This window comes from Daphnia magna, linkage group LG2, assembly GCF_020631705.1.
Source record: "Daphnia magna isolate NIES linkage group LG2, ASM2063170v1.1, whole genome shotgun sequence".
NCBI classification, from domain to species: Eukaryota; Metazoa; Arthropoda; class Branchiopoda; order Diplostraca; family Daphniidae; genus Daphnia; species Daphnia magna.
In genome coordinates, this window is record NC_059183.1 from 8,411,089 (window position 1) to 8,422,721 (window position 11,633).

At 42.1% G+C, this 11,633-nt stretch overlaps 3 protein-coding genes and 1 long non-coding RNA gene across 4 annotated transcripts; 2 read left to right on the forward strand and 2 right to left on the reverse strand.

Annotated features, from left to right (window-relative positions):
- The first annotated feature begins 91 nt into the window (after window positions 1-91).
- Window positions 92-5,736, forward strand: LOC116916324 (neuropilin and tolloid-like protein 1). The gene is made up of 9 exons (XM_032921555.2): window positions 92-231; window positions 2,241-2,312; window positions 2,613-2,786; window positions 2,867-3,121; window positions 3,225-3,385; window positions 3,467-3,710; window positions 3,780-3,898; window positions 3,971-4,108; window positions 4,167-5,736. The coding sequence occupies exons 2-9, from the start codon at window positions 2,243-2,245 to the stop codon at window positions 4,914-4,916; spliced, it is 1,911 nt and encodes a 636-aa protein (XP_032777446.1). The 5' UTR covers window positions 92-231; window positions 2,241-2,242; the 3' UTR covers window positions 4,917-5,736.
- LOC116916338 lies at window positions 5,537-6,231 on the reverse strand. The gene is made up of 2 exons (XR_004390598.2): window positions 5,975-6,231; window positions 5,537-5,914 (listed from the first exon to the last, which is right to left on the reverse strand). It is a non-coding gene; the product is annotated as an uncharacterized LOC116916338 (long non-coding RNA).
- Window positions 6,232-6,278: 47 nt separating this feature from the next.
- Window positions 6,279-10,858, forward strand: LOC116916321 (tudor domain-containing protein 7B). The gene is given in 13 exon segments (XM_032921551.2): window positions 6,279-6,421; window positions 6,491-6,584; window positions 6,644-6,777; window positions 6,862-7,504; window positions 7,575-8,292; window positions 8,371-8,565; window positions 8,632-8,798; window positions 8,858-9,005; window positions 9,073-9,740; window positions 9,819-10,023; window positions 10,090-10,345; window positions 10,403-10,455; window positions 10,457-10,858. Coding segments are annotated over 11 exon segments (3,315 nt in total). The 5' UTR covers window positions 6,279-6,421; window positions 6,491-6,584; window positions 6,644-6,668; the 3' UTR covers window positions 10,610-10,858.
- Window positions 10,859-10,912: 54 nt separating this feature from the next.
- On the reverse strand, window positions 10,913-11,632 carry LOC116916333 (NADH dehydrogenase [ubiquinone] iron-sulfur protein 6, mitochondrial). The gene is made up of 2 exons (XM_032921567.2): window positions 11,456-11,632; window positions 10,913-11,302 (listed from the first exon to the last, which is right to left on the reverse strand). Exons 1-2 carry the CDS (start codon window positions 11,597-11,599, stop codon window positions 11,054-11,056), a joined length of 393 nt encoding a protein of 130 aa, XP_032777458.2. The 5' UTR covers window positions 11,600-11,632; the 3' UTR covers window positions 10,913-11,053.
- Window position 11,633: the final 1 nt, after the last annotated feature.

Below are 11,633 nucleotides of genomic sequence, written 5' to 3' on the forward strand. Positions count from 1 at the left end.
TTTTTTTTTTTTTTTTTTTTTTTTTTTTTTTTTTCCAGTCTTAAACAAATTTTACCATCACGTGGATGTTGTGATCTTCTCGTCTGTCCAGTGTCTGTTGTTTTGTGGTGCTGTGTGCAGTTTGTCCGTGCCCGCCTGTGCTACTGACTCTTTCATTTCGGGCCAGCCTGAATGGGGTGTTCCGCCATCATTTGGAGGTATGAAGCAACAGCAACGATCAACGACGTACCAGTAAGTTTACGTTAGACGTTTTAGTACTAACACATGTCTGTCGCTTGTCTAACTTGTTTATTTCTTTCTTTGTCCTTTTTCAAACTCATCACCACAGTTAGACGAGATGGTGTGCGTCCTGTACTTGCCATAGGGTAAAATAAGTGGACAGCCATTTTTTCGTGAATGGTTGGAGTTGCTGAATAAAGAAATCATTAGAAAGAAAGAGAAATGAGAGGAGAAACTATGGGCTACCGAGACTCGATAGATGTTCCAGCCGGCGACGGCTATTTTAAGTTTTGTAAAAAAGGAGGGAGGGTTGCGGGATTCTACGTGTGTACGTGTCCCCCTTTGCGTTTTCTTGCCGGAATTTTGGAACACTCCCCCTCCGCCGAATATCCGTCGCTCCCTCCCACCGCCTTCGCCATTCGACCTCCTCATAAACCCACAGGACACAAGTCTCTTGAAAAATTCTGGTATCTAAATAAGAACCTACCTTCATCTCCATCTGCTTAGGATTGTAGGCCTGAATGTTTTCACGTTACATCTTTTTTTTTTTCTAATTAAAGGAAACTCTCTGTCGACGCCTGCGTATCGTAGTCTTCCAGTAACGATTGCGTGTAAAGGAAATAACGTTAAAAAGAGTTGAATGGTTGCGAGCGGCTATTGTGTGCGTGATGTCTGGTTTTTCATTTTTTTCCGTTAGGAAGTGCACATTTAGCGTATAACAGTAGGTTGTTATCCCTAAAAGTGTCAAAGCATTTCCTGAATAACCCAAGCCATTGGCAACAATCGATTATTGGATTTTAAAATATATAATATATAGTATGGTCGGGGATGGTGCTGGATTCACCTGTATCCAACCTGAAAAAACTCGATTCTTATTCTGAGGTTCATTCGTCATTCAGAGAGCATCTTGGTTTTTGCCCAATAGTGGTAAAATATTACCTATATATATGGCAAATCCAGAGGAATGACTTTTATTTCCCGTTTGATCCCCATTTGCAACCATAAATAATCAAGTTTAGCTCATTTTTAAAAATGAATTCGATCATTCTGTATGTAGTTTCAAAAGCAAGTGTATCTTTTTTATTTTACTATTTTTGTTTTTCAATTTTATTTTCGTGCCCTTTGAATCCGTCTCTAAAATGTTGGACTGACGCCCAAGTTCCGAAAAGCCTCAGCAAAACTGGATATATATTCATAGCCACCTCTCTCCGTTCTTGCACACAGCTGAACAGCGAAAGAAAGACACACAACACATGCAGATGAAATCATGTATAGCCCTAACCTCAAAAGAAAAATGGGACGAGAATACAAAAAGAGGACGAGAAAAGTTAAAAAAAAAAAACCAAACAATTTTATCACCTCCTTTTTTTTTATGTCAGAGACCCCGAAAAGCAGAAAAAAAAATAGGCAGTAGAAGACGGGCGAGTTCCGTTCCGTTCATTCTCCTCTATCATCGTCGTTTTGATGCATCGTGTTTATTTTGAAATACTGAATGAGAGAGGTACGGAAGAGAGACATACCCAGCTCGTGAGATCATGACTGTGTTTAAAACTTGAAGAATTCGATTCCGACGAGTCATGTAGACGACGGATATCGTGCAAAAGCCGGGCGATTTTTAAAACTCGTCACTGGAATAAGTTACTCGGGTCGGGAGCAGCAGGGACCCGCACGGAATTCCGCCGTCGCAACCACATTCCTCACTCGACTTGTTTCTTTTTTTGTTCGGAAAAAAACAAAAACAGGAGAAACAAGAAAAAAAAAATTGGACTAAAGCCAGATCTTTGATTTTCGCGTGTATCTTTGAACATATACTTGCTCCAGCCAAGAGCTTTGACCTTTCTGGATACGTTTATAAATCAAAAGGCCCAACAGTTTTGCTATTTTTTCTCTCGCAGTAGTCACCAGCTCTTAACACAGTGACCACAATAAGAATAAGAGTTAAAAAAAAAAATATACATTTCAATTAGGTGTGAACGAAATGCTTGTAGTATTCTCAATTCTTATTTGTATTTGATTGACAGAGATGGACTTGATAATTATTCTGCTGATGGCGCTATTCAGTTTGTCGGAAGCGAACGGTCACTTCCCCACAGGTACGAAAATGCTCCTATAGGAACCTCATTTGTAGTCCCCATCTTATTCGTCATGCTGATCGCCTCTAGGGTTAACTAAATTTAGAAACTGTTCTTGCCAAACGCTGGCGCGTTTTGCACCTAGTCGAAGTCTGTTCTTGTTCATTCATTAGTTCTTGTTATCCACATCAGCAAGAGAGCTGTGAAAACTCATCGTAAAGGATGTGTCATCATCGTCATTTGACTAAGCATTGCGTGTTCCAACTTAGTCGATGCTGTTTTGAAAAGTTCTACAAATACATTTGTAACGTTAACACAAAGGTTGGAAGAGTGACCTGGTAGCACTGTCTCAGATCAAAGACCCCGTTGATGCATCGCTAGAAGATGTCCGTTGTTATAATTTCTCGCTGGGTATGCCTCATCGTCAAGAGTTCTACTCACCTGGACATCCAGCTAATTACCCGCCTAAAATCGACTGTCTCCTCGTAATCAAAGGTTCTATGTCTACCCCGTACTTTCTTCTTTTGAAAACACAAAAAACAATAACTTTAAATGTCATTCAAACCAAATTTCAGCCGATCCTGGCTTCGTGATTCGCGTTGATTTCCGCGACATGTTTGATATCGAACCGCATCCGCAGTGTCTGTATGATTTTCTGGAGATCCGTGACGGTGCCCACGGCTATTCAACTCTGATAGGTCGCTATTGTGGCCGTACTTTCCCTCCCGTCATCACATCATCCGAACGTTTCCTGTGGCTACGCTTCACTACAGACGACAACATCGAGTATACTGGTTTCAGGGCCGTCTATCAATTCCTGCCCGATCCTGGTAAGATCTTAGACTAAGCCATATCGATAGGGTGCGGTAGTTACGCCATCGAATTGTTTGTTTCATGAATTCAAAATTAACGATCGTGCGCTACGTGTACTAGCGCCCAGGATACCGGACCAAGGTTCTTGCCGCTTCCAGGTGACTGGATTGGATGGCATTTTCAGCCGGTCGGACGTTCCTGAAGAGGTGGTCAACCATTCGAAAGATTTCATGGTGCCGCTGGACTGCACCTGGGTCATCACGGTGGCTGAAACACACAAAGTACGAAGGGAAACTCATTTGAATTGTTTACTTTATGTTTCCTCGCCTTTTAACACTTGCGTGATGTATTTGATTCGAAAGATTCAATTGAGCTTTCCAAGCTACGCACTGATGGCGCCCAACGAATGTGACCTCAACTTTATTGAAATTTTTGGAGAGATGACGGATTTGCGTCATCGACTGCGTCTCTTTTGCGGTTCGAAAATCGACATTGTCCTCTCCAAATCGAATATCCTCCACCTGAGGCTTTATGCCCACCATACAGCCTTGCGGTCAACTTTTGAAGCTCTCTTTACCGCCGTCACTCTCTATCGGGAAACCGAAGGTTTCTCCTTTTCCTTATCGTAAATAATCGACCATTTCAATCAACGAAACATTTTTTTTTTAAATTTAGGAACTGCGAAATGTATCGCTTCCGAGTTCGATTGCGAGGATGCCGTTTGCATTGATAGCTCGCTCCGCTGCAACGGCCGCATTAACTGCAAGTTTCGCTACGACGAAGATAATTGCAAGGTTCACTCTTAATTTGAAACTAACGTTTCATTGAAGCATTCAATTTTGTTGTTGTTTTATGTCTCCGGTTAGGTGGTCCGTAAAAAAGTGATGTCTTCTGACCACATCATTGTCATTTTGACCATTTTCTGCGTCACCCTTTTCGGCCTCTGTTTCAGCTGCTTCTTCAATTGCATTCGGAAATTAAGAGCAGATCACAGCATTTACCAGGTCTTTATCTACTCAATTCTTCTTATACCAAACTGTTTGAGAATCTTTAATCCGGTAGGCAAGGAGATCAAGATCAAGAGAGGACCGACTGGATGTCTTTGATGACACATCGTCAAAGGCTCTTCCTCATCAAACGCCAATAGGTTTTTCTTTGACTCACGACAAGAATAAGAGTCGACATCAGTCGGGAAGAGGCACTGCCACAACGACGGATGACGACATGTTCCAGCAACGACCACGACAACAAACATCGACGTCACGTTCGCTCTCCAGCCCAACGACCCCCAACGGTTTTCTCGACTCGTGCGTGAGTATCGAACCTTTTCCAGGTGGTGCGTCTGCTGGTAAAGCACCTGGAGAACGTCAATTTACGGGCACTCTGCACGGCTTGGCGGAATCATCTGGAAGAGATAGTGACGAAGATGAAGATGTCGACGACGATGAGGATGAAGACGAAGAAGAGGTTGAAATGGTGGATCACGCTTGTCAGACTCGTGAATCTCTCTTTGACAATAAAAATGGAGATTCGGTGGTTCTTGGACCGATGCCGGATCAACCGTCTCGGCAATCTTATTCTAAGATTCCGACGTCGGTGACTATCCAGCCATCAAGAGTTCAGTTTCCTCTTCCAAGCGACAGCCGTTACAAAGCAGAGAGAACTATTGAGATCGCTCAAAGAACACCAACAGCTCCTCCATTGTTGCCATCTTCCTCGGCTACTGATGCACGGATTATGTTCAGCAAAGCCAATACGAGCAGTAGTGCGGCTTCTTCGAAATCCGGTGCCGATGTCGTCGTGCTCCACTAGTCACGAGATTTATTTTTATTTGATTTTTAAAAACTTAATTTTGTCAATTTTGCATATAATTTTTGTGGTATTTTTGGTAAGGGATCTACTTTTTAGATGATCTCTCTATTTAAATTGTGCAGACAAACGAAATGAAAAAAAAAATTATGCGCCCGAAATCTAATTGGAACAGTCAGTCATCTAAGAAGAACACAAAACAAAAGAACAATGAGTGCATGTGAGTGTGCGTGTCCAAGGTCCCATCTCATCACTATCACCGAAGAGGGACCAACCGACCAAAATAAATACCGAAAAGCAAATCAAGAAATGATAGGCAACAACACATTGTTTTTATTTTGTTTTTTCTCACCTGGTTCATTTTCTGGTTCCCTTTTTATTATTCACGTTTTACGGTTTTTCAATTAATATGATAATCAATCATGGTAAAACTGGTTATTTGTAAATTTATAATTAAAACACTCCAGTCATCGGTGTTTGTCCCTCTGGGGTTACCTTTACGTTAAACTACACACACCTTTCAAAGAATTGATACCCTACCTACCTGTATGCGTGGCGTTTGTCACCTGGATTCTTTTTTCGTTTTATACACATATTGCCACTCGGAATGACGAACGAGTTTATTGTTCATGTGTATATATAGGACAGTGTATTTAGAAATGACAACACGTTTTGAAAACGGCGCGCTCTTACTAACACTAACCTAACCGCGTCTTGGATTCTTATACGTGTCCCCTCCCCCTTCCTCCTTTTTCTCTTTTACTATGGCGTGTAAAACAGTCATGGATTGACTCGTGTTGGAAAATACATCAGCAGTGACCCATTCGAGTGTTTTGTTACGTTAATTTGAGGAGATAGATGTTTCGGGTAACGTAAAAGGAGCCAGAATGAAACCGGATCGCACTTCAGAACGCAATACATGGCGCGTGTTGTTTGGTAATGTAAGGCTGGTCACTCGGTCAATCCGATCACGTCATCGCCTTTGTGGTCAACCACCGCATCTTTTTTATATTTTTTTGGTGTATCAACATTAAAAAAATATACCTATAATGCCTTCTCACCTGTAAATCCATGGGATTCACATGTCCTGGATCTGAACTTGTGATTTTAAGGAAGATAAGCTTGCAACATAGTTCTCTCCGAATGGTACAAAATTAAGGATGATACAATGATGAAGGATTAAGGCCGGCAATTGGGGTTTACACGGAGACATCTGATGGCAAACATGCAAAACCATTTACAATTCTCCGAATTCCTTTGAAAGTGAGTTTTCCCTTCCTCTACATGACACGTGACTTCCAGTCTCGACTTGTTAGCTCTAGGCATTTTCATGCTTTCTTTTTTTTTTTCCTTTTTTTTCTTTCCTTTTTTCACGTTGCTGTATTTTTTGATAGAATATGAGTTGGATAGCGGGAGAAACAGTCATGCCGTAACGACTAGTGTGCGAGTTCCGACCACAGTGGCAAGTGCTAAGACTAGTTTGAGATAATATTTTACAAGGAAATAAGGTACGATAAGCAGTTTCGGAACTAGTTTGTTTACATTAAATGTTATGAAACGTTGTAAATCGTTGTCAGGAAATAACTCCAGTAGACCGGGCTGTTCCCCTGCCCCCGGGAGTTAGTGAAACTTGCTGCTCCGTTTCTAGTTATACTCGGTTATTCCTTTAAGGTATTTTGGAATTTAATAGTGTATTTTGTAAGTTTTTCACTTGAGTATCTGAGTGCTAGAATTGTCTTTTGCAGCTGGTTCATAATGTCAGGCAATGTATCACCAAAGGAAGTTTCCATCGAAAACCTTAAAGAGGAGATCCACGCCCTTCTTTGTACTGTCAAAGGATCTGTACCATCTGATCAGCTGCTAAGTAACGTTAAAAAAAGTTTTCTTCATTTCTGCCCACACTTAATTTGATTTTTCTTAAACAAATGTTTCATATTCTGTTTGCTAGAGGATTATAAGTCAGTATGTGGAGCCATCTTACCTTATCGTCAACTTGGATTTTCCAATATTAATGATCTGCTGAAGAGTATGCCAGATGTTGTCTCGTGCCATAACTCCAATGGCAATGTTTTGGTTAAAGCTGTCCTTAAAAATGAATCTGCTCACATTAATAAGCTAGTCCAAGGGCAAAAAGGGACTAAAAAGAGGCCGCGAATGCTCCAGGCATATCCCATTCAGCGTGGCCCGGGGTCTTTGTTGAGAAACCCAATTAATGCCAACAATCGTCCTGCCGCACCCTGGAATTTTCCTAAATATTACGTACCACCAGCCATGCGTAGCATTGTTGTAGTTCCTCAAAACTCTACCATTCGACAAGCGATGATTCCGAGGCTCTCCCAACAACCTCCTCCTCAGCAGATCGCCGCACCTCCAGCGCAGCAACAAGGTTACCAAGCACCTCACCTCAAACAACCGGCTCAGCTGATGCAGCCGAAGACTTCTCAAACGACGTCACTCCCAATGGTGAAGTTTCCGCAAGTACATCAAAGACCTCCACCACCAATAAATCTGCAGTTGCCAGGCGCGCATGCGATTCCAGTTTCCACGGGGAAAACTGGAAAACCTACTGTATCCCCTCTTCCGATTGTGAGGTATGTGCAGTTATTTCATTATCTGCAATGCAAATGTCATATTGTGCTCATTACGGTATTTTTGTTCCAGGCCCAACAATTTTCATCGTGAAAAGTTACAACGATTCGTCCTCCTTCATAGATTGGGAGAGATTACTTACGAGGATGCGAAAATGAAAAACGGCAGGTACGTTGCCACTGTCGTCATCGATAAGAAGAAATCAAGCTGCTATCCTGACGAGTTCGCTACCAAAGAAGATGCTTATGAAAAGGCTGCTGAAGTGGCACTCAGCGAGTGGGAATCAAAATATCATGACAATATTAGAAAAACCTCGGTAACCACCGACGACAAAATAATGGCAAAGAGGGTCGTTGACATAGTTAGCAAACACTCGGGCGGCTGTTGGAGCGAAGAGTTCGTCAAACTTTACGAGTACTCGTTTTACGGCGAATCTTTACCAGAAGATTGGGTCCAGCGCGTTAAAGCCGTCACGGATGAGTTAGAATTCACGGCTGGAATCGAACATTTCCTTGTGTGTATGGCTACAACGAAGAAGACGCCTGAGCCTGTAACATCGTCTCCATTTCTTTCAAGGGAACCCTTATTTAATCAACCACCTCCATCAAACGAATCTTTCTACAACCAGTCGGTCAGTGAATTGTTCACACAACCCGTTTCTAAGGAGATGCAACCTCAAAAATCTCACGCCTCAATACCTGATGAGTCCGCATGCCGGCCAATTCCGGTCCAGCACATCGATAGCGACGTTTGGGTTGTCCACGTTCTTGTTGTTTGCGCTGGGGATCAGGTAATCCTTTAATTTTTGCGATTTAATTTCAACGGTGGACCATGGTACTGATTCAATATAATTTTTGTTTTTATACAGTTGGCAATTCGCCGAATCGATTCGGAGCAATACTCTGCGTGGGAGGAAATGATGAATGACATGGATCTGTTTTATAGCGAGCACGAGGCTAGCCTGACTCCAGTTGGGTTATTAGAACGCGGTTGCCTGTATGCGTCACAAATCGACGGTATTTGGGCTCGTGTTGAGCTAATGGCTTACACTGAAAATGGCGATGTAGGTGTTCTATTTTCTTCCGTTTCTTGAAAAGTATTACTTCACATCGAAAAATAAATTCTACAGGTAGAATTAAAGCTTGTGGATTATGCCGATGTAGAAACCGTCGTGCCTTCTTCCGTATTTCCGTTGGAGAAAAAATTTGGAGAAGTACCTACTCAAGGAATAAAGTGCCTTCTTCATGGCCTGTCTTCTTTTGCAAACTCAGAACACACCATCACTACAGAAATTGAGTATGCAAATAGTTATAGTTGATGTTCATCACAAAACTTGAATGATTTGATTTATGTAGTCGACTTCTCAACAACCAGTTTGTTGCTCGTGTTGTCTCCCGAGAGCCACATGTTTCAATCATCCTATATGAATCTCCCAGTGAAATCAACATGAATGAGTGGATCTTGGAGCAAGTTGCGGAAAAATTGCCGATAACGCCGCTGAAGGTTTTGACCCATCCAAGACATTCTTTGTATTATAATCCATAAACGAAGGTCGTGTTAAATTATCCAGGTCGGACCAGTCATTCAGAAGTCGATAATCTCCTATGTGTCGTCTGCCTGCGATGTTTACATGTCACGCGATACCCCGCAGAAGAACGTCGTCGATTGTCTCGTTTCACTTTTGCAATTGCGTGTCGAGCAGTCCCTGCTTCCGGCAACCCTCATCGCTGATGGTCTTTACCTAGGGCGCAGTGAAAAGCATGGGTGGTGCCGTATGCGGCTGTACAGTTCGATTCCAACCCATGATGGAAACGTTTCTGTCCAGTTGATGGATTTTGGGGACACAGAACTTGTCCCTGGGAATACTTTAAGGGAATTGCAGTCAATGTCGCCCGTTCTGGCCCGCATTCCCGATCAAGCAGTTCGTGTCGTTCTGGCTCGTCTTCCACCGCCATCCTGTACTTTCACAGAGAAAGCTGCGAAGACGTTGCGCGAACTTACGCCTCCCGGATTGAGTTTAATGGTACGCGTTCAGGAGTTTAGAAATGGAATTCCTGTTGTGGAGTTGTTTGAAAGGATCGAAGAGTCAGGCAAACTCGTCACTATAAATGCCATGATGGAGATGGACGAGAGCCTCTACCGATCAACAGACCAAGTTACCGTCCAGCCTGCCTTGCCGAAAACTCGATTGGATGCTGATATGTCGCAGCGTGTAGCTGCTATGACACTCCCGTCTAGGTATTATTACTCTGGGACTTGAAAACTTGTTACCATTTGCTAATTTTTGGGGGTATTTTTTTGATAATTTTATTACAGAAGGTCTTCTACTAGCTCGTCACCGTCGCCAACATTCCAAATGGAGCGTGTGGTGGTTCCAGAAGCTGATATTCCAGCTATAGATACTGGAAGGTTTTTGACCCCATTTGACGTACAAGTATTCAACGTATCAAATCCAGACCATTTTTACGTCCACTCCGTCCATTCATTGCAGTTACTGAACACATTGATGCTTCGCCTCAAGGTTCCCAGTTTATCTAAGCATAATTTAGTCAAATCCGAAATAAGTAATCCGTTTTATGGTTTCTAGGAGTATTGCAACCGCGACGATGTGAAGATGACCAAACTAGATCCACCGTCCATCGTAGTTGATGGTTTTTATGCTGCTTGGCATTCAAAGACCGAATCCTACCGTCGGGTCCACGTAATTGGCAAATCGGGATCGATGATTAGTGTCGCTTTTGTCGACCATGGCGAAATCGATATAGTACCTCTAAGTGGTATTCGGGCGTTGCTTCCAGAATTCGCGGAACTTCCAGCTCAAGCTATGAAAGCGCAACTGTTTGGTCAGTAAATTGATACACACGAAACATAGTATTATAGATCGTAATTCATGTTTTTAGGTGTCAAACCAACGGCTGGAGATTGGTCTCCTCAGAATGCTCTGTTCTTTAAGAAAGTTTGTTGATAACAGAGTTTTTTCGTCTTACGTCATGGAAGTGTTACAAGACAAGACGCTTCGCCTGCAGCTGAATGATGTTCTTTCGGGTGAAAAGGATATTGATGTGGCCAAGTACCTGGTCGAAAATTGCCATGCGACGGTTGCTTAAGCAGCTCGTCTTCTTTTCGCCGACTCTCCCTCTTTTGTTTTGATTGCATTTATTACTTTGTGAATTAATTTCTCTTCTGCACACAAGCCAGGGTTATGATGGCATCTAAGTCAAAGTTGACTCTTAAGAGATTGTTCTGTTAAAGAAAGAATACCAAGTTTTGTTTGTTTTGGCTCATATTTACCACTTTTTCCTTCTGTCATGTTAACCAAGCAATAACCATCTAATACACTCCAAAATTTAAACCTTGTCATGTGTTGTTTTACTGTATACAGGATAGGAAAAAAATATTAGATTTGCTCCTCACCCTCTACAACTGTGTGTGTAATGCTATAAACATAGAAATGACTCCTTCCTGAAGAAGTAACATTAACAGAGTTACTCAGACAACACTATTTTTTATTTATAACATTTTTTGCTCTACAGCCCTGAGCCCCCTCATGTTTAATGATGATGTTCATCTGCTTTAAGAAAGCGAAGCCCACAGTACCCACAGGTGTGATTGCCAGGTTGATCCAAATTGATGAAAACTTTTGGATGTCCTAGAGGGCCTCCTCCTCCATCACAAGATACAATCCGTGATTTAACCTCTTTTGGTGGAACCTCAGCAATTAAATCAATTGCAAAGCGGGTATTGACTTCTTTCGAGGCATTTTCAAACCGAACTAGGCGGAAATCAGCTTCATCCCATTTCTAGAAAAGACATAAAACGGTACATGGTTCAAAGAAAAATCCAAGCATTAAATCATAATTTTAGAGGTTTTAATTCTGAAAACTTGGGAAAGAAAACTTCCCAACAGTGGAGTCACGATAGGTTGTTGACGAATATTTATGTCAGTTAATTACCTGCCCAGTATGAGTGGGAATGTCGTTTTCCACCGGGTTTTTCAACAATTTTGGGACGGTTGAAAATGAAAATGTATGCCGAATTGAAGTTTGTTTGAATTGTTTTCCAAGGATTTGCACAGCACGAAATTTGCTAGTCGCCATTGCAATTGTTGATGGGGTAGACCTCTTGTGCTAA

Bases quoted from the DNA above. Each gene is read 5' to 3' on its own strand.
- LOC116916333 (XM_032921567.2), bottom strand. From the start codon at position 11,599: ATGGCGACTAGCAAATTTCGTGCTGTGCAAATCCTTGGAAAACAATTC. The intron at 11,303-11,455 runs GTAATTAACTGA...TGTCTTTTCTAG, and splicing joins TTCCCACTCATACTGGGCAG to AAATGGGATGAAGCTGATTT.
- LOC116916324 (XM_032921555.2), top strand. From the start codon at position 2,243: ATGGACTTGATAATTATTCTGCTGATGGCGCTATTCAGTTTGTCGGAA. The intron at 2,787-2,866 runs GTTCTATGTCTA...ACCAAATTTCAG, and splicing joins CTGTCTCCTCGTAATCAAAG to CCGATCCTGGCTTCGTGATT. The intron at 3,899-3,970 runs GTTCACTCTTAA...GTCTCCGGTTAG, and splicing joins ACGACGAAGATAATTGCAAG to GTGGTCCGTAAAAAAGTGAT.